Source organism: Syngnathus leptorhynchus, chromosome 5 (assembly GCF_054491065.1).
Source record: "Syngnathus leptorhynchus isolate UIUO chromosome 5, UIUO_Slep, whole genome shotgun sequence".
In the NCBI taxonomy this organism is placed as follows: domain Eukaryota; kingdom Metazoa; phylum Chordata; class Actinopteri; order Syngnathiformes; family Syngnathidae; genus Syngnathus; species Syngnathus leptorhynchus.
In genome coordinates this window covers 12,810,563-12,838,248 of record NC_141199.1, presented here as the reverse complement: position 1 = coordinate 12,838,248, position 27,686 = coordinate 12,810,563, and the positions used below count along the sequence as shown (strand labels likewise).

The 27,686-nt window shown below is 40.7% G+C and overlaps 2 protein-coding genes across 8 annotated transcripts in view; one reads left to right on the top strand and one right to left on the bottom strand.

Annotated features, from left to right (window-relative positions):
• adgrl3.1 (adhesion G protein-coupled receptor L3.1) overlaps positions 1-21,071 on the top strand; it is a 112,191-nt gene extending 91,120 nt beyond the window's left edge. Inside the window, exons 17-27 of one of the 4 annotated variants that reach the window (XM_085911128.1) lie at positions 3,840-4,060; positions 7,523-7,589; positions 9,159-9,250; positions 12,420-12,588; positions 13,807-13,983; positions 14,431-14,524; positions 16,467-16,595; positions 18,176-18,193; positions 18,746-18,802; positions 18,869-19,048; positions 19,503-21,071. In XM_085911128.1, coding sequence (XP_085767254.1) covers positions 3,840-4,060; positions 7,523-7,589; positions 9,159-9,250; positions 12,420-12,588; positions 13,807-13,983; positions 14,431-14,524; positions 16,467-16,595; positions 18,176-18,193; positions 18,746-18,802; positions 18,869-19,048; positions 19,503-20,143 — 1,845 coding nt within the window. In that variant the 3' untranslated portion in view covers positions 20,144-21,071. Of the gene's footprint in view, positions 1-3,839; positions 4,061-7,522; positions 7,590-9,158; positions 9,251-12,419; positions 12,589-13,806; positions 13,984-14,430; positions 14,525-16,466; positions 16,596-18,175; positions 18,194-18,745; positions 19,049-19,502 lie in introns of all 4 variants that reach the window. The other 3 variants (XM_085911127.1, XM_085911126.1, XM_085911125.1) reach the window with 3 other exon arrangements.
• Positions 1-27,334, bottom strand: part of LOC147057010 (uncharacterized) — a 29,432-nt gene extending 2,098 nt beyond the window's left edge. Inside the window, exons 1-5 of one of the 4 annotated variants that reach the window (XM_085911130.1) lie at positions 27,048-27,334; positions 26,442-26,592; positions 24,012-24,127; positions 23,119-23,215; positions 15,492-15,547 (exon numbers count right to left, since the gene is read on the bottom strand). In XM_085911130.1, coding sequence (XP_085767256.1) covers positions 15,503-15,547; positions 23,119-23,215; positions 24,012-24,127; positions 26,442-26,570 — 387 coding nt within the window. In that variant the 5' untranslated portion in view covers positions 26,571-26,592; positions 27,048-27,334 and the 3' untranslated portion in view covers positions 15,492-15,502. Of the gene's footprint in view, positions 1-15,491; positions 15,548-23,118; positions 23,216-24,011; positions 24,128-26,441; positions 26,593-26,893; positions 26,920-27,047 lie in introns of those variants that run through there. The other 3 variants (XM_085911129.1, XR_015065978.1, XR_015065977.1) reach the window with 3 other exon arrangements.
• Positions 27,335-27,686: the final 352 nt, after the last annotated feature.

Below are 27,686 nucleotides of genomic sequence, written 5' to 3'. Positions count from 1 at the left end.
GAGAAGACCATTGCTGGCGCTGCTGAAAGTACTGCTGTTGTATGCACTACATGGACAAAATACTTAACCTCTTAATTAGTTCATCAATCAGGGGTTGGCCCGGGTGATTTAGCGCTTAACCAATGGGTATTTGTAGCAGTTTATGGTAATCGGGCAGGTTTGGATACAGACATGATCACTGTCTATAAACGTGATGAGGTTATGTCATTTAAAAGACACTTGAATTTAAGATGTCTTTTTTTTTTACTCAAACCACTTTTATGTTAGATAATAAGGGTAAATTGACCTCACCATCTGCTCTATGTTTGTGTTGCATATCACAAAGACACACATGCAGGCATGAAAGGAGAAATGCTAAAACAAAAAGGCACGGGGTAACGGGGTCTGTGCCTTGACCATTTCGACAGCTAGTGTCCAATTGACATTTCGTCAAACGTCAAACCATCACCTTGTATTTCCACAAATATTTCAAATGAGTTACAATGAGTTGTAAGGTTGTAAGGTGTGTGGTACAAGAGGAATCAGATTTCACTCCATCCCTAACCAAGCCAGTCTTTTTTTTGTTGTTTCCCCCCAAAATCTGTCACTGAAATCAATCTCCTAATAAATCCTTTGTAGGCAAAATCAGCATTGTATAACATTTTTATTTTAACTGCGCAGACTGAAAAAACACAATATTAAGAGAAGTAACTAACTGAAGGACTTCTTTCCCATATAACACGGATGAATAATCCCTTTTCTATCAAAGTCATTTGAATTTTTGTCTTAGGACCATTGTATTTTGGGGAAAAAACAGTCCTCAGGCTCTTTGTCCCCGCCATATTGTGTACACTACATATTGCAGTTTGTGCACATGATTATGTATTGACTTTGCCTCTAATAATGTGCTACTTCAGTCCTGCTTCACTTTCCTCCATGAGTCATTCACCCTCCGGTTAGTATGAATATATTTTATGCTTTTTTTTTGTTTTTTGTTTTTAATCCCAAAATCCATTTGGTTCTGCCAAGAATCTCAATACATGAATTTCAGGTCAACCTACATTTTACAAGCTGCTCCATACAAACACATTTTTCCCATTGCTGTTTCATTGTGTAAATTACGTTCGGGATGTTATAGGAATACATTGATGTAATATGTAAATGATGCCTACGCAGCAGCTCTCCTGTCTTTTGAAATTCATATCAAAACTGAGAATGTGGCTTCATATCCAATAATACAAGATAATATTGAGCAGTTTTATTCTGGGTCAATGTGAAGTGGAATCTTTTCATGCTCGGATTCGTCACGCTCACTGATGCAGGGCTTACAGTTGATTAGCGACAACCAAGGTTGGCCAGAACCTTCGTGAGTCTCAATTGACCAGGCTGACATGATTCCAATAATTTCTGGTTGAAAACAATTATTCATTATGATTTAGACGCTGGCACTTAGATTGTAGGTTAATTTGGCACGTCAAACACAGTCAATTTAGTGGTTATTCTCAAACTCTGATTACATAACTTTTGTTTCTTACTGCTGAAAAGAGAAAAATATAACGTTTTGCATACCCATGAAATGAATCTACTTGAATTCCGCTAATATTTACCAATTTTGCATTAGGATCCATATATTACTCTGTGCAGATATAGGTAAAAAAGCAAAAGTAAATTACTTCTGTTCTTCATTTGCTATGATTCACGTAGCAGCTAACACTAAACCAAAAAATAACAATGCCAAAATGAAGTCAAATTTTCCCAACAAACATCAAAACCATCAAACGTATCAAGATAACAATGCTATCTTGTATAACATACTAAATGGTGCCTATTCACACATCAATCATAGAGTTTTGTGATCACTCCCATGCCGGCGCAGCTCTCCCTCTCACAGTCCACCGATCTGCTTCAGAATGACTAAAATCAGGTCTAACCAGCCCCCACGCAGATTACTGCCTTGCGCCGGGCAGGATTCACGCTGGTCCTGAAAATAGAGCCCTAAATGTATTAGAAGTCTTATAAGAGGACTCGTCTAATGCGTCTTCAAATTAGTGAGAAATAATTTTCTCGCCATCGATGACTAAGACTACTAGTATTATTCCGCAAATGCTTTATGTAGAGTGTGACTAATTCCGCCAAGCAAGGTCACTTTTTGCTCCAGCTCTGTCTATAGTTTAGAAACATTTATTGACAGACTTGTGTGACATCTGGCAGCAGCTTCTAATTGTTAATTGCAGAGAGGAGAATAATATGTTTAGACATTTTGAGTTGTGTGCATCTCCGTGCTTGTGTGAAAGGAGATCATGTGTCTTTTTAGGTTTGCTAGCTGCCGTTCGTGTGCAGACCACTCTCTTGTTAATTACCGGTGGCTATACGTGACCTCCATTAACATCTTCGGCGTCATTTAGCTTGTAGCTGGGTAAGCCAGTAAATCCATCAGGAAAACCAAATGACTCCGCATAAGCAGCACATCCTTTTTTTTTTTTAAACCTGCGCGTGTGCCTTTGTGTGTGTGTGTGTGTGTGTGTGTGTGTGTGTAAAGGCAAAAACGTGCCATCGTTAGAAATGTTAATGAGCGACTCCCTGGCTCCCTAAACTCATTGTCTGACAGACATGAGGTAATTGTCTCCCTCTGCAAGCGCTTTCATTATAAAAAGTCACACTTTGAGCGTTTTCATTCAACGAGTCTTTAGATCGCCATGAAAATGATGGGCCAAATCGCACAGATCATTCTTCCCTCTGCTTCTTTTCTTAAGCAGCACTCTTTTCTTCCTGCCCTATTGCCTCAATTGTTAATGCTGTTTTAGGCTCGGTGCTTCTTTTTTTTTATTTTCCAAGCGCTCGTCTTTTTTGCTGCTCTGTTTTTCCTTTTATACATATATAAATATATAACCTGCATATATCTGCCAGATAGTGTCTCTCGCAGGGCTTTTTTAATGTCTCATCATCTGCCTCTCCAATTCATTTTACCTCTTCATCATCTGTCAGAATGTGTTGGCGACTGCAATGTTTTGTAAATGCATTCATCATTTTCTGTGGCAAGGTAGTATCATTATTGGTAGGTTTATTTTTTATATATATACTTCAGATACAGGAGAATGTTGATGGAATATTTGCTGTAATATTTTGTAATAATTTCCAAAGGAGGATAATTTACTTAATTTTGCCGGTCGTCATTCGTCAGCGGCCTGGGCACGCGTCCATTATTATCAGTCCGTGGTTATTTCAAGCTCTATCAAACTAAGATGTGTAGAAAAAGGCTGATAATGTAATGCGATGTAGTATTTGAATGTGAATCATTTATTTCCATAATGAAATCCATACATAAATGTTTCCATTTTCATACTATTAGGTATGTATTAGCTAAATTTGTTCCTGCCTGTCTTTTCCTTTTTACTTCTGAACTCTCCAAACCATTTCACTCAACAATAATCATCTTGCCTCTCTTCCCTTTTTTGAGCGGTGCGCTTGCCTTGTCATCAAGTGTAAATCAGCGGCTGTAGCGCCAGCTTGTCACTTATATTTTTTTCACGGGTCTTCTTTGGGACTTGTTGATGTTGATCAACGGCTCGGCGAGAAGTGCTGTCTTGAAGCGATTCCGTTGTCTGTAATTGTCATTATGAAATGTGATGATTGTGATTTTCTATTTCACCTCCCTTCAACTCCCCTGTCGATTCCACGATTGGCAACCCAATTTCCAAACCTTCACAATTCTTCCCTTATTTGAACAAACAAAGACTTGAGAATTCTTTGTCACCAAATTTATCTTGCCTTCTTTCTAAAAGACTGTCCAACCATCATTTTGAATATCACATCAATGTTTTGACCGTATTTATTTTTGTATTTCTTTTTTTCCTCAACAGATTGCCTGTGCAGTTTTTGCGGCCCTGCTCCATTTCTTCTTCTTGGCAGCCTTCACATGGATGTTCCTGGAAGGGGTTCAGCTATACATCATGCTGGTGGAGGTGTTTGAGAGCGAACACTCCCGGACTAAGTACTTCTACCTGGCAGGGTACGGCGTGCCTGCTGTCATAGTGGCCGTCTCCGCCGCAGTGGACTACAGGAGCTACGGCACCGACCGAGTGTAAGCTATACGGAAAGATGATGGGGTGCGAAGGAAGGATGGGATGGAGGGAGTGTGCCTGCTGTCGTTTTGGCTGTGGTATTGGACTCTACAAGCGCTTGAGAAGTGTCACTATAGAGAAGCGGAGATGAGGAAGTAGCAGTGAAGGATGGCGAAATAGGGGCATAGAGAAGTGAGACTGCCTACAGGAGCACAACAATGTGGGAATATTGAAAGGGCGCGAATAGAAAGCTTGGCCTCTTTGTGTGCAGCAGATTTATTCCCCAGGAGGGCGCACGCTGTCGTCAACGTACATGACGACATACTCGCGTATGCTTGACTGAATTGCAGCCTGAATCTAAGAGAGGAGGCAGCCAACACGTCATTCGAATGAAACATATGCATGCACCACGTGCAAGAGTCAATCTCATGAAAGTTTCAACATGTGTGACCTCTGCCTGGGAAATGAGGTCACCGTTTTATTCATAGAAGCTCATGCGCTCACTGGCCACAACATTATATAAAGCTGCACATTAGAATAGCAACAAAAGAGCATATTTAGGGGCATTTCGAAAAAGATATCAAACAGCTTCCAGTGTGATTCCATTGATATGTGACTAAAATTGCAATCAGATAATAAACATTGTTAGACTGCATGATGAAATTGAGATATAATCATCAAGCGTTGAATAAAATAGTTACATATAAGGCTGTTTAATTCAGCACATCATATTTTAGGCATTCCACCAATACCATGTAACAATATGAGAGATTACAAAGATCGGATTGGATATAATAACCTAGTTTGGTATTTTTGAAAACCAATGCAAGTGGACGTAGCATGGCACATTTAAAAAAAAAAAAAAGTCTGTTGTGGGCAGTCTTGTCATTCCCTTTACATGCGGTGAGCATGAGACACACTGATCATCCTTGAGTTCTCAGACTATTGTGATGGACCTAATGCTGTGGTTTCATTTTATACAACAAACCTCGTTTTCAGAAGAACCCTTAAACTTGAACATACACCCTTTTGATTGGCGAGTAAAGACATGCATTAAAATGCACTGCATCTATTTGATGATAATGCACTGGGAAATATAAGCACTGTGCATGAATGTTGCATTTTTCAAACTTAACACGTTTATGTTAAACATTTAAAATCTCTTGCCCGGATGCCTTATAAATAAGTGCTTCCAATGCAGTGAACAATGACAGCACATTAACAAACTGTTAAATGATTCACATTTTCACTTGTAAAGTTCAGCTTTCCACGAAGTGTGCATCACTTTGTGGAAGTTGAGCAAGTGGATAAGGGTCGAGTCTGATGTTGAAGGTACACCGATGCCACTTAGCTCAATATTTCATCTCTGGATAATCAATAAAACATCAATCTGCATGCCAGACTCCAACTGAATGTTCACACTGCAGGTTGTTTTGTGGGCTGGCTGACAGAACTCTTTTTTTAGACTATTTATTTTGTTGCACAGTAAAAAAAAAAAAAAGGCCAAAATTACTACAATAGACTTCAGTGTTGTCAAAAACCAGCAAGTTTCAAAAACACGTCTTAGTTATAATAATAATATATTTGACGCCGTCAGTCCATTCACATGAGTATCAAACTAAATCAAAAACCATGATTCATCTTCCAAATCAAACTTAGCCTGACTGAGCCCAAAATAGTTCTTGTTTTCACAAGTTAAAATTCCTTGACAGTGTCAATAACAACAAACAGCCTTCATTGTCTTAATTACCAATTATTTCATAAAAATAAAACTAAGTGTTCAATTGAAGTGCTTACAAAAGTGCTTCATATAATTCACTAGACACGTCATTAGCTACAACTGAACCATGAAATGTCGTGTGCAATTACAACGCACTGTATTTGAGATAGGATTATGTTTATGGTGGTAGAGTGATGCGAAACTACAGCACTAGTAAACTGTTATAAAAAGTCTACACACCCCCTCTTCAAATACCAGGTTTTTGTACTGTAAAAAAATTTGAACAAGAGAAATAATTTCAAAACTTGTTCCGCTGTTAATGTGGTGTCTAATTTGTAAGTCAATTAGGAGGGTAATGCTCTTTTTGAGAGGGGGAGTCAAAATAACGACTGAAATAATATGATGTGCACAACATTTTGAGTGCTTTACCCCCTTCTTCTTTATTTGACACCTTTCATTATCTTTTTTTTTTTTTTTTTTGCAATGTGCAAGTATGCCAAAAGTTGTGGCCGGTTAGTGTAACAACTAGTGTCCGTACATACAAACTTGATCTATCTAATTGTAACGCTAAAGTAGCTTTTGTACAAGCAAAACATGAGTTATGTGCTCATTTATCAACTACCCCCTTGGAAATGGCAACGCTTCTTGCCGTTTTGAACAAAAATATGATACAACGCCCCCTACTGCGGCCTAAATCTCGCTCACGTCTCATAATGAAGGTGGAGAGCAATGACTTAACGCAGGAGGCCATGGTGGAAGACACAGTGACACAGTGCGGGGCCCCCATAATGGAGGAGGCACTCTAATGTGGTGGAAATTGAAAGATTAATAATTCAAAAGCAGCTGGCTGTGAATCAGTCAGCCATTTTGCTCCTGTGAAACTTTTTAAGCGTGGAGTTGTGACCCCCTCAGTGGAAGGTATACTTTCTCCTTCTTTGTGCTGCAACTGAGGAAAAGCAACTGAACAGCGAATGCTGCGTTCACATCAGAGTTTCTTCAAGGTCGAAAATATTAGCAAAAAAAAAATTCAAATCATGTTCAAAATACCCATGCGAGAAGAAAAGTACAGGCGAAGGTTTGGGCGGTCGTTTGGCGAATATTTGCGCCCTTGAAGGAACCCTGAGGAGAACGCAAGATTTGCTGCGTCTGAAAACACAATTGTTCGCTCCACAGTAGTTCATAGAGTTTGTTTTACTCATGCGTCAGTCTCCATATCGAGGTATACATTGTTCTTAAAAGTTACACTATAATTTTTTGCAACTACCGCCCCCCCCAAGCTATGGCTCACAAGCCACCGGGGGTTTGAGCACCCCAGTTTGAAAACCGCTGATCTGGCTCACCAGAACTGAATGACTTCTCAACCCCAGACTCCAGAAATAGAGTCGTCCAATCCTCTGCATTCAAATAACATATGGTTATATATTTCACCAACCCACCATGTGGCGGTGTCATATCCAGTATGCATGCCCTTGGGGTGGAGTTAAGGTGTATTTATCACAGTTGATCATCTCTTTCCATCTCACCTTCATTGTGTTGATGTATGTTTGAGCCATGTGCTTCCCCTCTTTCACTCCATCATTCCTATATTTGCCACAATTCTTTTTTGTCCTACACCTCTATCATGATGCATTTGAAAGTCATGTAAATAATTTCCCTCCACAGCGTGCGTGATGCATAAGATGTCATCTGCTGGTAAATCTTTGCCAGCCAGCATCCCTCTGAGACATGTTTTAATCCCTCTGCATCTTTCCTCTCTCTTTAGGTGCTGGCTGCGACTGGATACATACTTTATCTGGAGCTTTATAGGCCCTGCTACACTCATCATAATGGTGAGACACACACGCATGCGTGCTCACTCGCAGCACACTTTTGCTTGCCTGCCATATTATTTGCGCAAGCTACCAACATTTAGAGCCTCCGAGACAGTATGCGAGAATTCATTGTGCGCTCTGAAAAAGGAGATTTTAGACCACAGGTGCATGATGCTCAATGAAATAAAAAGGCCCAATCATTTTAGCTGGTATTTGAGAGACGTAACCAGAAAAGTTTGTTGAATGACACCTTCTAGGTTTGATCTGAGAATTTGAGTTACGGGAAATGTAGTGGTGCACACAGCAAACATTGACATTGCCAGAATGGCTCTATTCCTACTCAGTGATGATAGATATGGATTTCAAGCCTTTGCGCGAATTATGAGTGTGACTTAAAGTATGAACCAGAACCTGTGTTTTGTTTACATGGTAAACTGACAGTTGCTGACAAACAGTGTGAGAGAACGCCAGGTGTCGTAGCTTCAAAAAGAAAATATAAAATTCCCGCTCCCCACTAATGTAGTTGGAGGGTGATATAAAAAAAAAAAAGGTCCAAAAACAATTTTCGCTACTTTTTGAATTATGTCACTTCAGACGTTGAGGCAATAAAAAAATCTCAAAAGCTCTAAATTCAACTTTTTCTGGTTGTGCCAAGTTCCTAAATTGTGCCAAGCAATTTTAAATGCTACAACCAAAACATCCGTGAAACAAATAGCTCACTGCTACTTCCAGTGTCACACAGGAAGTCGTGCCCGTAATTATTTCCACATCAGAGCCCTCATGAATAAGGTGGACAGGCTTGCCTTTTTGACCACGGTCATCTGTGATGGGCTTCAGGTCCCCTGCGGCCCTCGAAAGGATAAGCTGTTGAAAATAGATGGATGGCAGTAATATGTCTCCGCTGGTTTCCGTAATTGTACACTTCACTGGAGATGCTTTATCAAGTTCATTTTTTTTTTTGAGGAGCATGCAATCAACAACAACCTTGTGTTCTAAAATATGCTATACACAAGCCTGCACCCGCAAACTGTTGAAAACTCCTTAATAAAGTGCCAGCAAAGTACAACACGTGGTATTTTTGACATTACATGACTGTCAGCCGACTCTTCTAAGAGGGGAAACAAAAAAAAAGCTCGTTTGGTACTTTGTTTTGTAGGCAGAGTTGGAAATAGAGTCTGGGCTTTTGTTAGACACAAAAAAAATACACACATAAATCGCAAGGGTAACAATGGTACATGTTCCCAATTAAATGAAACCAGGATGCACACCGCTGTGCTCCGTGCTTGTCTCAAAGTCAGCTTGCCTTCTATCGCTGATCTGACCAAGATTATGAGAGGGGGCAGTGTAGTGTGCAGACTTTACACCCACTGCTAGGCAGACCGCCTCGGAGATGTGGCACAAATACAACTCTATTAAAACACCAACGGCAACTGTGATAGTTGGATATTCCCCCCAACGGTGATCCTGAATGGATATAATGACTGCAGAATTTAGTCACCAAACTTGTTATTGTTGGCCAAGGTCTTTGCTTGAGAGTGAATAATGTTGGGAACAAAGAGTTAACTCGTTTCTCTCTGTGTGTTTCAGCTCAATGTAATCTTCCTTGGCATTGCTCTGTATAAGATGTTCCACCACACAGCCATCCTCAAACCGGATTCTGGATGCCTGGACAACATCAAGTAAGCGTACATTCGGTTCTGCTACCTGCTTATGGTGCATAAAGTTGAAGGACATCAATATTTTACTGTTATTTAGAATATAAGACATTTTCATCAAAAGTGTCCAATGGAAGAACCAGCACACCAGTTTGTTTTTTTAATCAAGCGAGAAAAGCTGTCCTTGCCCCATGTTGGAATCCACCAACCAGCAGCTTTAAAGCCCATCAACACATTATGCATCGTCTGTCTGACCCATAAAAATTGACTTACTGAAGCAAGTGGATTCATTTGGACAACATCTCGACTTGTTGCTGTTGCCCAGCAACGCCATGGAGGCAAAAGTAAAAAGAAAATCCATTGCTTTTACTGCAAGTGCAACACCTTGCAAATCAGAGTATGTTTTTTTGAACTACACCTATCAGCCACATATTAAAACATTTCCATCCTTATCGTTACCTGTAACCTGTATAATCCCCTTCCAGCTTCATCAAAACTTTAACTAGATATGAATGATCAATTGAGGGGGTATTCATTTATTTACCATATTTGGTAACCTAACTAGCAGTTTCATCATCATCCAGCTACTCATATAATACATTTTTTTAAATAAGTCTCATTAAAAAAAAATATATTAATATATAGTCAGCTTTTTGCTCTGAGCTGCATTTGACCTGTTTGCGCACGGGTGTTCAGCTAAGCTATCTGGATTCTGGCTCCACACCCGCCGTATAAACCCAAAGGGAGATATGTCTGAATGTGTGACTGTTCCCTCTCATCTAATACCCATTGTCTTTGTATAATTCAACATGTTTGCATGAAATGCATCTCATTTTGGTCTGACATCATCTCATGAGGCCTCTTATTGAGTGTCACATTATTATTGTCTGCATATGACCCTCTGAGAACGTTACTCGAAAATATGACTTCATTTCCAACCAGCGCTGTCTGCTTCTGATTCCTAATCACGACTGTTATTCTCTCCTTCCACCGACGCGCGAGACAAAAGGCTTCGTTCTAATTTGAACAATATGCCGCTGCTCAGTGACGGCGGGTGCCCTGTCGAAATGCGGCGAGCAATGTATAAAGTCAATCACGAGATGGTTTGGTCATTTGTTGTTCCATATAAACACCACTGCTGCTGTCTCCTTTGGCAAAATCGCTGGGAAGCCTTTTAGAAATTAAGGCGCAACCACATGATCTTTCCCTCAGTGCCTTTCAGGGGGATGTAATCAAAAAGCCTGAGGAAAGATTAAAATCAAAGCACACTTTAAAGAAAACGGCACTTTTGGATTCCCCCACCCACCCTCTGTGTTATTTTAATGGACTTCTCTCTTTCCCCTGAATATGCTGAAGGTTGAATAGATTGTAATCAAGTCGGCTTTATTAGTCATGTCTCATTTCCTCGTTAATCATAACTGTGCCCTTTTTGTCTCGTTCCTTTTTGTTTTCTTTGTTTCTTTAATTTCAAGAGATCATACGTTGTCTTTGGTAAGGCCATTTTCCAATCAAGATACCCCGGCAGACATTTTGATTGGTTTGCCTGTGATTTTTATGTGCCTCTAGAAGCAGCCTCATAGTCCTTAATAGACCCAGTCGTGTCGTCTCATCTCCCTGGAATATGAATTACTCGAATGTGTGTGACATTTGTGAGCTGTTTCTTTGACCCATATAACTCGGCCAATATGCTGTTGAAATGTTACAATGGTTAGATGCGAACGAGGGGAAGCAGCTGAGAGGCTGACTTAAGGGAGTACCAAGAGGAAAGAGTGGGGGGGGGGGGGCACAGAAGGAAGGAAAAAGAGGGATGAGTGTGCTCCTTTATTGGAGAGGGTCGGCAGACGGGCTTTATTGGCGCTTATGTCTCGGCTGAATGGTGCCACGGAGGGCAACATCAAATCAATCACCTCAGTCGCACTCACTTACTCTCCCTTTTTGCCTTCTCCTCCTTCCTTTCCTAATATCTCGCTAATATCCTTTCCTCTTTCCTCCTTCCTCATGTGTCTGTATGCCTTCCATGAGAGGTGATCACTGCCCAGTCAGCCAATCGCATTAGAGGCCATTATCTAAGCTTGTGGACCAGAAACGGTGACCTTTTGTAGAGGAAATGTCACTTTCTGATGTCCCTCAACCTACTGTCAACGGGCAGTATCTATTCTCACACAGGATGTATACAGGCCTTGAGTAACCTTCTATTATCTAGTTGGCCCACACTCGTTTTATGCAATGGAGGCACACTGGATTTTACAAAGCAGCAACCAGCAGAGTTTGCATTGAAGAAGAGAGCGGAATTTACAACAGTGCAAAGTGAAAAAGTAACATTTGGTGCTTTAAGAGCATGGAAACATTTTGAGCTGAAAAGTAAAAGGAAATTCCCTACCATAAAGGAAATGACTAGAGTGAATTTTCCCAGGCTGGCCTCCATATGGCTGCATAGAAGAAAAATATGAACAGGAGCAAGTCAAAAAGATTTGGAGCAGGCTATTAAAAAGAAAAATGTACTGCAAGTCAAATAAAATGAAGACCATATTAACAAGCTTATTTGGGAAGCAGCGTGTCGCTCGGCTATTGATCTGTATTGCTCGTTCTTTCTGTCACTCTGTTTTTTTTTTTGGGGGGGGGGGTGAATAATGTTTAATTGACAATACACAGAGTGCATCATGAAGGAAAGGGCCCCAAAAAAACTGTAACCATGATAATGGAAAGCCGTATGGAACATGGATTGATGTCAAATAATGATTGGAACTTCAGCTTGAAAACGTCTATAAGATTTGATCCCACAAAAGACTTCAGGATTTGGAAAAAAGTCATGCCGATAGTACTGCTATCAGCAAGGTCATGGCCTCTCTGTTCCTCCACATCTGTGGCAAATGATGCCTCCTGTCAGAGGTAGATATGGTTAAGGAACACATCCCTTGGTTTTCTCCATCCAACTTTGTCAGGGATTTCGGTGAATACCCCTTCCTCATCCTTTCCTCTGCCACTAGGCCGAAGAACATTTCTGATCGAGGGCAGGAGATAAGGTTAGGCTGAAATGTACTGTCCGTAATAGTTGTCCGTTTTCCACGGCTTCTCCTGACCTTTATGTAGCCACTTTAAGAGAATTGTCATTCTTTTCAAAGGCCGTAGTATGTTGAGTCCAACACAAGTGGAAAAAGCTTGCTTCTCCTTACAGATGTTTCTTTTCCTTTAGGTCTTGGGTGATCGGGGCCATAGCCTTGCTTTGTCTGTTGGGCCTCACTTGGGCTTTTGGTCTGATGTACATCAACGAAAGCACCGTCATCATGGCATACCTTTTCACCATCTTCAACTCGCTGCAGGGAATGTTTATCTTCATTTTCCACTGCATTCTCCAGAAGAAGGTGAGTAAGAGAGGAATGAGAACAGTGATCATGACACCCAAATAACAGCGCAGACTTAACATCCGATTGGGAATCGGTCTCTCAGTTGGTTTAATGATGTAAATTATATTTAATCGATTAATCCACTGCTAATTGACTATCAAATGTATCAATAATTATTTTTTAATAATTGATTAACCGTTTAGCGACCTTGCTAAACTTGTCTATATCTTCGGAATGTCGGCCTCTTAACGGGAAATGTTTTAGGATTTCTATAGTCCTCCATCATAGCAGACTCCAGGAGAACATTCTGTCATATTTCCACAGCCTCCCACACTTTGTCATTGCCTTGGAGAATAGAAGAAGACGATAAAACATACCCAATACTCAATACGCTCTAATGTGGGGTCAATCCCATCGAGGGTTTTGAGTTTTCCATGCGTTGATCTGTGTGTGTGTCTGCATGTGTGTCCGAGATCTACTTAAGGTATGTGTTAGGCCATCAGATCAGGTATCTAGAGAGATGTCCTTAAAACCGTACTGAGGTTTTCTTTGGCTGCGGCCCAACATGGTTTCTCCCGAGATGCTCGCTACGCAGCTGTTCAAACAGAGCATGCGGCAAAACACGGCCGCCAATCCAACGACTTGTTAAAAAGCAATTACACAGCTATTTGTTCTAACTTGATTAGGATCTAAATGCAGATGTTTTTGTGTGTACAAGTGCATCATATGACTCCTGGAGGAATATGGCCATCAGAAATGCACTAATAAAGTCGGGTCTGTGTTAATGGGGGAAGTTATAAAGTTAATCCGTTAACACCCATATGCTGATGGAGTCGATGTTTGTTCAAGAAACCTCAGCAAGAAAAGCAGTTCACGGGGTAATATATCAAATTAAGCCAATGTTATTGTTGTCCCGGCGAAGGAGCGGGATGTGACCACAGTCGGCTCCGGTCGGTATAGGTTTCTTGTCAGTACGGCACTAGGCACATTTGTCAACCAATGTTCTACTAAATGTTTTTATTTGATGTTCAGAATGCACAAAAATCACAGATGGTAGAAAGAGAGTCTCATCAATGTTTGTTTAAATGCTAAGCCACAATTGGCAGTTAATCTTCAAGCTTTCATACTACGTGTACATAATTTATGAGGAGACTAACTGCAGTGAAAGATCAGCTGGTTTGTTATTCTATCCGATAAACTACTGCGGTAAAAAAAAAGATCCAACCCCGTGTGTAGGTACGTAAAGAGTACGGCAAGTGTCTGCGTACTCACTGCTGTAGCGGCAAAAGCGTGGAGACTTCCATCTCCGCCTCCAAGACCACCACCTCTCGGACTCCTGGCCGCTATTCGACGGGCTCACAGGTGAGCTTACCTGCCTGCACACCTGGACGCTACAGCACAGCAGAATCTCAGGTGAGACAGCTGCACGCTATTGCGTTTCACTTTCAACTGTAGATCCAATTTGGCACATTGAACTCATTTTAGTTAAATACACACATGGAAGATTTGAGTTGAAAGTGGAGCTAGCCTCAGCCTTGACTCACAGCTGTGCCATTACAGTACATGCCGGCAAACTGTTTTGAAGTGTAAATGGAATAGACGGGTGGGTTTTTTTTTTACCCCCTCTACCTATTATCCCTTTGCTGCTTTTTGTTCTGCCTGTTTGGACACCCTTCCGATGCTAATTGCCCATTTTTCAGCGCATCACTTTCATATTTGTTTTTTTTGTGCAAATTTGTTTTAACTTGACTCACCACTGGTTTTCTTTTCTCTTCATGGTTTTACCTTTTCTATTCCAAACCACTTCCTCCTCTTGCCTTTTCCATCATTTTTTCATTCCCCCCGTGTGTGTGTGTGTAGAGTCGAATCAGGCGGATGTGGAATGACACCGTGAGGAAACAGGAGTCTTCTTTCATCACGGGAGACATAAACAGCTCCGCTACGCTTAACAGAGGTAACCGTGGGATACCACACATTTGCATCCCCATCACTGTCAATGTCTCCTTTTTGTCGGTCGCAGAAGGCTCAGCTATCATAAGCTGTCATTTAGTCAAGTGGTAGGAATACATGCATCCCAGAACGTAACGCTCTGCTCAACACCAGACCCGTTTTTATTCAACATCATACAGTATTTTTTGAAAAACCTCCCAGGACTGTATGCATTTCAAAAAAAATGCTTCATGTAATATTAGAAAGTTTTCATTTTGGTTTTATCTTGAACCAACTTTATTTTTCACCCCGCATAACCTAAAAGTCAATATTCTATAGATTCTTGAAGAACTATTCCAGACATTGAAGACTTCTTCAGATTTCAAAACAACTTTTTTCATACAAAATAATCGATCAGGTAGTGTAGCTATAATAAAAAACTCAAACTGTCACAATCATAAAACCATGCCTAACATTACCCATATTAGTGATTTTAACAATATGTCCACCTATCAATATTTAAAATAGTATTTTAATTAGTATTATTCCCTTGAACTATATGCTATCCAATGAGAGTCATTAACACTGCAAGCATAAAGTATTCCCTTTGGAATTAATAAGCAAAATGCTCACAACTGCATTCTCATCAGGACTTATTTATGCTCCTGAAATTATGCAAACCTCACAGTTAATACTTAATTGCTCTGTATGACTTTAATTGCATTACAATTTAGACATTCTACTACTTTATCATTCCTACATTTCGATAATTACATTTCAGCAAAGGGTTCAAATATCTCTTATCAAATACAAAGAACACCTCCATCGTGCTTCCAACCACTTGTACAATGCATTTGAGATTTCCTGTAGGTTATTGTGGTTCCTCTTTGTGGAGGCCGACCTTGTTGCAGCTCTTTTATTGGACCTTTACATTGTACAGATCGACCCAATGAAGTGTCCAGTGAGTGCATGTAACAGATACGTCTCGTATAGTTCACTGCATTCAGTGATATCTATTGCCGCCCCTCCGGCGAAGGTCAAAGCGGTGCTACAAAAGGAAGTGAGTGTCATCCAAATGGTGAAATATACTCGCACCTCCATTTGTTAGTCTCAAAGTTGAGGTGTGGCTCGCTTTTCCTCCGGGCCACTAATAAGCTGTTAGCATGACATATTGATGCTAAAGCAGACACGGAGTGTCAGCGCCTGAATTATCGCGCACTTAGTGAAGGAAGTGTTAGCATCCCCCCCGCTTCCAAACACATCTACTCTTCCGTGTCCTTGTCACACGCAATGTACACTAAATCCTGTACTGTAAGATTCAGAGAGTTTTTTAACCAACACAGTGTCAATTCTTGGATTTAGGAAATGACATGTTAAGATTACTTTTTGGCAGAGTATTTAAACATTTTGAATTAGGCCCTATTTCAGCTGTTCCATCCATAAAATACTGAATACAGATTATTCGAAGTAAAAATGAGATTATATAATCTAATATTTTTAGATATAAATCACTTTTTTTTAACCCATATTATGGAATAATCATAGGTGCTTTTGGTTTCAAGGTGCGCACACATTTTTCGTTGTTTTTATTATTCCACAGTTTAGGCTTTGAAAATCATGTAATTAATTTAACGTGGGTAGCAAAATGTTTCCCTAGCAACACAAAGCCCACTTCACGTGTGTCTCCTCCCCTGCCATGACCCGTGGCTGCAGGAATGACTTGACTCGCTTTTTCTCAGGCTTTCACCTCAATTTGTGTTTGCTTGTTTGATTCACTTCTCCTCTTCTCTCCCTCTTTCTTCATCTTTTTTGCGACTCTTGCTGCACTTGCTCCCACTGTGCCACATCTACATGCTCTCTCTTGCCTTCAATCTCCAAACGCTTCTACCCTCCTATTTTTTTTTTCTTCTCTTAACTCGGCTGTTGCTTTTCCTTCCCTCCTTCCTTTCTCTATCTGCCTGTACCAGGAACCATGGCTAATCATCTTATAACTAATGCTCTCCTTCGTCCCCATGGTACTAACAATCCTTATAACACTCTCCTGGGGGACTCTGCAGTCTATAACAACCCTGCCGTGGGCATGTACAACACCCAAGGTGTGCCTGGTGTTTCTATTCTCCATGTGTTGCATGCAGTACATTAGCAAAAGTAGATTCAATTCATTTTGGCATGATTGTTTTATTGTGATGTCGGCTTCAGTGGTGTGGTTAAGGCTCCTGAGTGAAATAAATCTGCGATAAAGATGGGAATGATAATTTATTGACTGATCATTGGCAATTGTGTCTCTCAAAATCTTATTTAATTGGATTGAAGATTTGGTTAGAAGAGATGCTGTTGATTTAGGCTCAACTATTTTGCAGTCGGAAAGAATAACATTTCTCTCTACTTTGGAAATCTTATCATATTTGTGAAAATGACAAATGATGGTGTCATCAAAGGTGCTTACACGCTGTGCTCTATTTGCACGGCATGCTCGGCAAGGTAGGGCACAAGGGGATGCAGGGACGATGGCGGCACAGCGCAAGCGAGCCGATATTCTGCACTGGTTACGAGGTGACCGATGGGGAAATTGCTTGGTGCCTTTTCCCAGTAGTTTAGTGGTAAAGCAGTTTGTATTTGTCATTGTAAGAAAAGAAAGCCAAGGATTTTCTTCTAATTAGAATCCATCTGATCTGGGGGAGTTTAGGCTCGTTTGTAAAGCTACAGGGTTATAATTGTTTGGGATTTTTCATGCTAATTACTTTTATTTTTTTTTTATTCAGTTGGTTTTAATTATTTTCTGAAGTGAGCTTGTTTGTTTTATTTGTTTTTATTTTATTTCATCAATGAACATGATTTTTGTTTTTCAATTTTAGTTGTATTACTTTTGTTGGTTTTCATTATCTAAAGTAACCTTGGTAAGCTACAACCCCGTTAAGAGCACCTCGCGGTGTCCTTCAGGCTGAGCCGAGGAGGTAAAGTCACATATTTCTAGCATTTTCAACAAACAAGGAAAGTAGCAGAGATTTTCCCTGCATCACTCTGCCTTTTTTTTTTTAACCAAGTCACAACATGACATCTGTCTTGTGTCCCAAAGCTCAGACACTGAGACACCGCATTAATTATTGATTCCTCTATTTTCTTCGCCATGTTGTTTTCACTCTAGAACCCCCCCCCCCCTCACCCAAATATCTCACTCTGGAATCACTCCACCATCATCTCATCATGTAGATGCATCGAGATGTCATAACAGAGCTCTGCGCTGTTAAGCAATTCCTTTCGAATCTGTGTTTGAATTGAATATTTTTCAATTCGGGCACGCGTGGCTGAATTCTTTCGCACATTGAATGGCTTGGTTGACGGCATGCTGTGCTATGCTAAGTGCAGTGTGAAAGGGTCTTACTTCGCTTTCTGAATTGCTTAATGTAAACACTGCATGACACATTCACAATACTTGGGAGCCACCGTGCCATTTTTGCAGCATCACAAACGCACTTTTGTTCTGTGCATGTGTTGTGGAGTGCTGTCACCGTATTTTGGGATGTTTATTCTGTGTGATAACGATTGTAAATAAAATGATAACATATGACAGCAATATGCTAACAATGTAGTAAAACAATTACTCTTCATCTGTTGTTCTGATGTCTGACCTCACATCTATGTTTCTTTTCTTTCTCTTCCCCCATGCGACCAATAGCATCTTACCGAGATACAAGTACGGGCTAAATTAATACTTCAATAACAAAGACTTCCTGTTCTCATGTCTCGCTTCTGAAGTAAATTTGTTTCTCTCCTGCCAAGAAGAAGTTTGGTTTGGCTGTCAGCCTTTGCAAAATATTCTTTCATTGGTTTATTTGATTTTATACTGAATCTCTGCATTTGTTCACTGAGAAAATGTATTTAGTGCATTTTTGGAATGCACTCAAATGTTGTAGATCTAATTTAAAGACATTTAGGTGGTTTGAATGGAAATGCAAAAGGTTTTTCTTTGAAATTGACTACTAATTCAATTACATTGAATGTTACAAAGATGCATTTTGCAGTTAAATCCACATTTGTCTTGATAATATTTAAAATATCAAATTACTACTAGTCTTACATAAAAAAAGGTACCGTAGCTTTTGTTAATCCTAAATTCTCTGAAAACTCTATGATATCAAACACTAATGGTTTTCAATAATTCATTTTCCTCCGAGACATCAATTTACTTCATTAAAAGATTCTAATCCATTTTTTTATATTTCACTTTCTATCATTTGTACCTTAGAGGGCATCCTGAACAACGCAAGAGACTCCAGTGTTATGGACACACTCCCCCTTAATGGTAACCACGGCAACAACTACAGCATGGCCAGCAGCGAATACTTGAGTGACTGTGTGCAAATTTTAGACCGGAGCGGCGGGTACGGCACCCATAGCAACCACAAAGAGACTACCCTGGAAAAAAAGATTTTGAAGGAGCTCACCTCCAATTACATCCCCTCCTATCTCAACAACCACGAGAGAGTCACCAGCGAGCGCAGTCACAACTTGATGAACAAACTGGTCAACAGCAGCATGTCCAACGGAGGTGACCACTTCTTTTGAATTCATCATGTTTTTCATCTAGGCAGGATATGAACAGCTTAACGAAGAACCTCGACTCCTAGAAAGCCAACTTTGTTCACCGCCTACATACTCAGTGGTGTTGTGGTGGCTTCATGCTAAGATACAGTATGTCATCACCCACCCAGCTAACTTATTTGTCATCTTGAGGGTGGCCGCATCGATTTTGTCTTGATGTCAGTCTGTGTCAAGTCATTCATTTAGACTCTAATAAGAATTCCATATAGAGGTCATACCGTGTATCAAAAAGGTTGTGCACAGAAAAAGACTTGAAACTTCAAGTAGTATTTTACGTGTTCAACTGATAATACGATGATTGCAAATGGAAATGTTTGAATAGAAAGCAGATACACATGTGGAGAAGAGTCAAAGGGTGTTTGAAGAATCGAATCCTAAGGACAGCTTTTTTTCCCCTTTAGGGAGTATGGCAGGAGGCAGCAGTAGCTCCACAAGCAGTGGGGTCAGTGGCTGCATGGGCAACGGTAAAGAGGACGGCGTTCCCATGGTGCTGGACAACCCCTCAGCCTTCCCCCACGAGGAGAACCTGGGTCTGGAGATAATCCGAGAGGAATCCAACGCTCCCCTCCTGCCGCCGCGCCCCCCTCCACCCGACAGCCACCCGCCGCCGCCTCCCCCGCACAGCTACTCAAGGCCACGACGCATCCCGCAGGAGACCAGCGAGAGCTTCTTCCCACTGCTGACCAACGAGCATACCGACGAGCACACGCACTCGCCCAACCACAGAGACTCGCTGTACACCAGCATGCCGGTTCTCACGGACCTCCCGGATGGCCAGATGAACGGTTTAACAGACGGCGAAGAAGAGAGCTCCGGCGAACTGCAGCCCTGTAAGAGCGCCACAGCTCCCGAGTTGGATGACGTCTACTACAAGAGCATGCCCAACCTGGGTTCCCGGAACCACCTTCACGAGCTGCAGAGCTACTACCACATGGGCCGCGGAGGTAGCGATGGATACATGGTGTCCGGCAGCAAGGAGGAGTCCGACTCTTCGCCTGAGGAACCCCCTGTAGACCCTGCCCACCTGGTCACCAGTCTATAGAGCCCACCAAGAGACTCCTATCCCTCCCTGAGCCCACTCTCGCAAACTTCCACTCGTGTGTTGTTGACTGACAGGCCGGACAGGTCCGCCCCCGGACTGAGTCTTGCGTTTAATGTGTATGGTTCAGGACAATATGGGGGCTGAATGTATTGTCACGCTGGGAGACACTTTGTGAATATCAAACAGGTGGAAAACCTCGTACCTGGAAAGGGAGAGGAGTCGAGAGGGAGGGAGGGATCTGTAATTCTATGTGTTTAATTGGAATCTTGGATGAGACATGAAAGTTCTCAAATGTGGACCTCCAACATATCGTATAGTATTCACTATTACCACAAGTGAGGTTGACCAACCTGCCCCAGATGTCGCGCTCCCTCAAAAGACGCATTCTTGAGTGATCGCAAAGGACAAAGCCACGATGTGAACAGACGAGGCCACGCCCTACTACCTGTCAATCATGTTGGGGACATACAGCACATCAAAAAATAGCAACCAAACTGTACCCATATGTTTTCTGATGTTCTCGATTCTCTTCCTGTTCATATCTGCTCAACGGGAGTCGTGTCCAAGCTGGTGTCATATGTTCCTTCCTGCGAGTTCTAGTGGCTGCTGTTTATTTCGCTAATAACAAAGAGAGCTTGTAAATCCAAGAGACTATAGGTTTAAATGGAAAAAAAAAAAAAATAAAGTAAAGGGGGGTGGGGGGGTTGAGAGTGGGTTGTTTCTTCTCCTTTCTTCTGTAAAAGTTCTCAGTTATCCAAGAATTATGATGAAATGATTCTAATCATTTCTATGTATTGTATAGAATACAGAGACAAATGTTGCATATGACCAATTCTTATTTGTCAGTTGTCTGTGGAACTGTTCTGAACTGTCTCCTTTGGTTCTGGTCTCGGATGGAGGACGGAGCGGATAAAGGAACAATTTTCACGGAGACAGTTTCGCACTCTGACTAATATGCATTTACCCTACGCACACTTATTTCTGGTCCTTTTATAGTGACGCCACGCTCACATTTTGCAAATTGTTACTATATATTTTACACTGTGTAGTTAAAAGGGAAAATAAGCGGGTGGGGTTACCATGGGAACACGTTTACTGGAAGTGGAGTCCGCTAACATTTTTTTTTTCATTTTAATAACGCATTTCCTTCCTTTTGGCACAAGGGGGGAGGGGAGGTGGGGTGGGGAGGGGTACCTGGGTGAGAAAAAAAAAACACCAGGTATTTTCAAGCAACTTACATATGATGCATATCGTTTTTATTGCCAAATACTAGAGCATTTGACATTACCAAGCTGTACTGGTAATTGGGCAGAAACAAATATTGGGAACAAATATTCTTCTCAAAAGTAAAAACCAGAACGGATTGTTATGATATTTTTACACCATCAATGTGTACTGAAAGAACTCTCTGCACACAGCGGCACTGTCTCATGTTAAAGCCAATGTTTACTTATTTAGGAGGGAAATTTCAAAAGTGTATTAAGAGTAGCTTGCACATATATCCCACAAGCCCTTTCCAAGTTCCCCGAGAGAGAAATTATTTATTTATCTGTTTATCGTTTGAGAGAAAGAAAAAACAAGCTTGGAGGGGAAAAAGAGCTGACTTTATGCAGGAGTACATAGACTGGCACTAGGTGTTTTTTTTTTTTTTTTTTTAAATTATTACGATCATGTTGATTATTACGATATTATTGCTGATTATTTATTCTTTTTGTATGGGTTCCAAGTTGAATGATCTCATAACTAATATTTGTTGTAACAGTGAAAGTTGTTTGCCAACAAATAAATTACTGACATAGCTTTGAGGCTTTTTCTTTCGTCTCTCATACTCGAGATGGAAATTTGGGATGAAATGCAAACACTGCCAGTGCACCTGAATACACTCAGCCGTACTCTGATATTCCTTTCACGACATTCAAGTATGAAGATGAAATATTTGACTACAGTAATCCCCCTTCCATGTCACAGTTTACATTCCAGACCATACCAGTAATGAGTGAAAGCTGAGCTATAGAAATACCGCAATTAAATACGTTGTCATCATATTTTTGGAGATACTGCCTATTTTTTTAAATGTCTTTAAACACACTGGAAATAATAAAACTGATTTACACACAATATATCCAGCGAGAAAGAACAATAGATTACAATATTTACAGTGTAATTTATATTGATTACAATAACCGAATATAATTCTGTTGGCGTAAAAAGCAGGATTGCATTTGCTGCTTGTCTGGGTTTTGGATGGGCATTTAACTAAATATCCTTGTTTAATTCATTTGAAAAATCAACAAATGATGATTCATTGTTTTTAGATTTATATTATGTTTAATGATGCTGTTGTAATATCAAAACTGGATGAATGGAGGAGAGAGCGAGAAAGAGAGAGGGAAGGAGAGAAAGAGAAATACTGCGAACCTCTATTAAATGAGACGCCGTGTACAAATTGTTGACTAGTTGTGCAGATTATCATTATTATTATGTATCCATCCTCACTGAATAGAATGTTATTCAAATGAAGCCATACTACGTCACACCTAAACCTGTAAACTTTTTTTTTTTTTTAACTCAATCCTATTGCATTGTGATTTATACTTTTACTGGTGCTTATTTATGACCAAGCAGGCAACAAAGCATCTGTCCAATGAAAGCTGTAGTCCAGTAAAACGGACAGAGGAATGATTTCTGCTGCTCTACTTTCTTCTCCAGGGAAATTGAGCTACGGCCCATCAGCGGCCACAGGCTTGTCTCCCACTTTTAACATATATACCGTATAAAAAAGAGCTAGGCCATGTATTGGTCACACCGACGGAATAATTTGGATGTTGGACGAGCTCATCTGAGACCACCTTGACTCCGAGGCATGACTTTTTGTTGCAGTTCCTGAGTAAGATATTGCAGCACTTTTCCCTGGAGACTCTAATGTTTTGAGCTTGCACTCTGAGTGGGCCTTAAGGGTAGCAAAGGTAACTTACCTTACTTTTTAAGGTTAGCCAAGGAAGTAGTCGCTGCATTGCTACGTCTCTGGGCAAGAGGGTAGAAGATTGCCGAAGTAGTATGAAGTGTTGATTTCTTGAGGGAGGGAAAAAATATATATCTCTCAATGGTTCAGCAGCAAATAAAAATAGTGCATTGAACATCTGACTCCTATCTATTGTACTATTTTTCAAAGCTTGCTGCTGTTGAACATACAAGAATAGGAACTTTGCTGTTGGTAGGTGCTTTCCGCTTGTCTGGTTTAATCCGAAATGCAGGCTCTTCATCTGTCCAAACCTACTAGTGCATTTTGCAGCATGATGTGTCATCAAAATCTGTCAATTCCAGCAGAATGCTGGCGGAATTTCGACTCTGTACATCATGCTATGCTTTGTCACATGTTAACTATACTCACTTAAGACATACAAATGAGACAATCATCGTGGAACACTTATGATGATGTCTACATAGTCCACACTCTTATTTTTGTACTATGGTCCTTCAGTGCTGGATGGAGAGATGGATGGATGAAATGAGCCAATGTAGCCTGAATTTAACTAGAAACAGTTTCAGATAAGCTTTATGGAAAAAAAGAATGGATATACTAAATGAATGATGGATGAGAAGGTTAGACATTCAAAGATTTTTTTAAATGTATTTTTGCTGTCTTTTAAAGTCATTGCAGCCCCCTTAACAGCCACCCACCCTCCCTCTATCTATCACCTCCTCTTCGGTCGGTCTTCCTGCCAGTCACAGGCTGACTAAATGAGCAGTGGTCTATGTGGGTCATATCTCTGCTGGAGCACTCTGATCGTTTAGTGCTGCCTGGCTGTGTTATCTTTGTGCTTGCTCTGTTTCCTTCCTTCAAAGCAAAGTATTCAGGATGTCTTACAAGGTGACATGTTCCTCAGACACACACCAGTCGCAGAGGCCCGTTCTATTAGGTTCATTGAGGATTCGGGCAACCAGTCCTGGGTGCACCCTCTCTCTCGTGAGCTCAAGAACACCCTAATGGAAGATAAATGATATAAATGCTGATAGTTATTTTTTATTTTACAAACAAACTTTTAAAATGTGCTAAAACAGCCAGTAATAATGGTGACAGCATGCAGTTGGAATAATAACAAAAAGTCTGCTTAGTCTTTTTCTTGTGTTTTCTCTGATAATATTTATGTTATGTCTGGAAGTCACTGATGAAGTAGTGCACTCGCTTGACTTCGGTGCAGGCAGCGTGGGTTCGGCTCACACTCAGTGACAATGTGAGTATAGGTCTGAAAGGTCATTTTCGACGGACAGACTGATGGAAGAAAAGATTGAATACTTGTGCTTGAGAGTGTACACTCCTCTCCCAGCCTCTTGATGTATAAGAGTGTTAGCGGAAAGAATGGCACAGTAACGAGCGCTCCCCATTGTGGGGCCAATATGACATTGTTCTCTGTTAATTAAGGCAACTATGACATTTAAAAGCTGAACTGGAATTTGATTCAGTGCAGAAGAGCAGCCCATCCATATATGCTATGGCATTTCAAGATTTCCATCCCATTTATCTCATCCTTTCTCCTAAGCACTAAAAAGCATGCAGAGAATATTTTTCTCCCCATTTATGAGTGGAACTGGAGTCTGTTACATTAAATGAATTCCAAATTATACAACTTTAGGGGGAAGGCGACTTAGGAGAATAAAGTCCTTTTCATACAATCTTACTGAATAATTTTGCCAAAGTGAGACATCAAAGTGTCAGGAGTGAATATTTGCACAGCTGCTGCAGCGTTTCATTCATTCATTGTAAATTTCGCAAGGGATGGATAGTGACAGGCAAAAAAATTAAATGCTCGTCCATTGGATGGCAGCCGGTTCAATAAACTTGCATTCTATAGCCACCTATTACCATTCAGGCAACAGCATGTTATTGTAGTACTTGAATAAAGTGGAATTACACATCCACTACAGTAGGTGGCAGTGACGCGCTAATTGTCAGAGTAAACACAGGGAATAAAAACAATTATTCAGCAGATTTATAATTCTTTTTTTTATTTTAATGTTTGGTGGGAGCAAAATATTTTCGCACAGTGTTGATTTTCCCAGATTTCACACAGTCAGTAAATGTGTGATTAAATTGAGACAATATTAGCACTTTTTGAATATTCATATTTTTTGGAACATTTTTCTTTTTTCCTGGTACTGTGTGGTGAAATAGTTTTCAATTTAAACTGGTTGCCTTGGCTTTGCATAGATTACATCATCAAATAGCGAAGCGATAACATCCAAAGAATACAGAGTACAGTAGTATGCATAACTACGGCCATTCTTTTGTTGATGAGATTGTCTAGCTGTGAGCAAAAGCTAATTAGCATTTATCGTGGCCACATCAAGTCTGCTCCAGGATGGCCGGTCTGAACTTTGACTTGTGGAATCACATCAACATGCACACGAGCTTCCCTGCCCTGACCTGAATGTGCCACCCTGCTCTGTGCGCATGCATAGCCAGTCCTAACGCCACCTCATCTGCTTGCATTGGCCAGTGTCTGTCTCAGTGTGCACACACTTACCGCTCATTGTCTCCTCACCTCAATTTTCCAACAGAGTGCGCATGGAAGAAAAACACTTAACAGGTATGTGAGGGGCCACCCTGAATAATTCACTCTAATTGGTGAAACATTGGGAGGGGGGGGGTGTCCAGGAGGGATGCGGGGGATACGGGGACATCAATCCCCTGGCTTTTTTTTTTTTTTTTTTTTTTTTTGAGGTCACGTACATCCCCATGCATGTTTAATTGGCTTTGGGATGGCAGTGTTTCTGCTGCCTCTGCTGTGAGTCACACTCACAACGCCTTTTCTCCAGCGTGCCTTTTTCACAGCGCCTCAGCAATGGAGAAGCTATTTCGGGAACACATTAGGAGCCTAGAAAACACTGACATTTAGACTATTGCTGGGATGGCTAAGGGGGAGGAAGGGGTGTGGGCTTGTCACTAGTGTGTATGATAGATACAGTGGCCTACTGCCAAAGTGCCTTTGTTGAGAGCAGGTACAGCCAGGTTGAAATTCCTTTATATGTATTAAGCAGAAATAAGAAAAGTTAAATAAAATCATATAAATGCTATATTTTCTACTCTGACCTATTCATGCACTGTGAGTGGAGACAAGCTGATTGTTTCATTCTCGAGGGAGAGCAAAAAAGTTGGCTCGAAAAGAGAACTGCAAATGCTTTAAAATAGTTTGGATGTGCAAGAAAAAAAATAGTGTCAAATAAAGAAAAACAAAGTGGGAGGATACAAAGATATGTTGCTGCCAAGAAAAAGTGAAACAATGAGTGTGAATCTTACCAGATAGTGCGAGGATGAGCATCCTGTTGCTTTATCTCTGCAACAGAGCAAAGTGGTTTCTCTCAGAGACCTCCGGTCTTCCTTGTTGGTAATGAGGAGCGGCTTCCTTGCACTGGACAGGTGCAGCATTGATGGTTAATGATGACAAGAGCTGCACCAATTGTGGAGATCATCTCAATTACAATTTATCGGAGATTATATTTCAAGAATTTAGGGGTAGGTATGTAAATGTTTATCTGCACAAATGTAAAACATGCTTTTCTTCAAAGTGTGTTTTTTGCATGTCTATATAAGGCCTTTTCAAATGTGTAGTTTGCTTGATCTTTCAGTGACATTCAGAAGTCTTGAGAAAAATCTATGATTTCCAGATATCCTTCATTGTCAATGAATCACATGCCACATTTTATGCACATGGAGTTTACATGCATTTCCTGTGTTTGAATTAACAGTACCTGACTCACAAACAAATCTGTTGTTATTCTTGATTCTTTCATGCTGCCATAAGTTAGCCCAAAGTGTGTCAGTAAAAGTCCAAATGGTCGAGATTATTAGAAGCAAACAATGAGCAAATAAAGAAGGAATCTATTTGTTTTCTTCTTCACCCACCTCCTAGCTCTCCCTGCAAGCTGTCGGCCTCACAGTCTGGGGGTGGTGCTTTACCTCAGTATATTTGGATTCTCTGGCTTTTGTTTGGATATGAATCACAGATACTTTTTTTCCATTCCCATCATGATATGTTGGCTCCTTGTTGCTATGGAGACATTACATGACAGTTTGGAGATGCACCTTGAGAAAGAAATGTTTGACTGGTTTGACTACTTTCTTTTGTCAGTGGCCGAGAACCTCTTGAGTTGTCAGCATCTGGAGAATAAAGTACAGATTGGAGGTTTACTAGGCCACATCTCCAAGGTTTGTTGTTGGTGTCACAGCAGGTGAGTGGGATTGCAGCGTTACAGAAAGAATATAGGGAAGGCCCTTTTTTCTGGCAATCGAAATGAATCATATCCATCTTGATTGTAGTTGGAATTAAATTATGAGGCGATTCGAGGTTACCACCTTTTGGTTGAGGGCCAAAGCTCTCAGGTTCTTCAATAAGCAAACTCATCCAGCCATGTCTTTAGGGACCATGTGCTGAAATCCAGGAAGAGGAAGTAAACGATTGATTAAAGATTCAGCAAAAACGGAAAAAAATGACATCAAGAGGGAATTTGTTGAATTGAATGTCACTATTCAACACAAACTGAC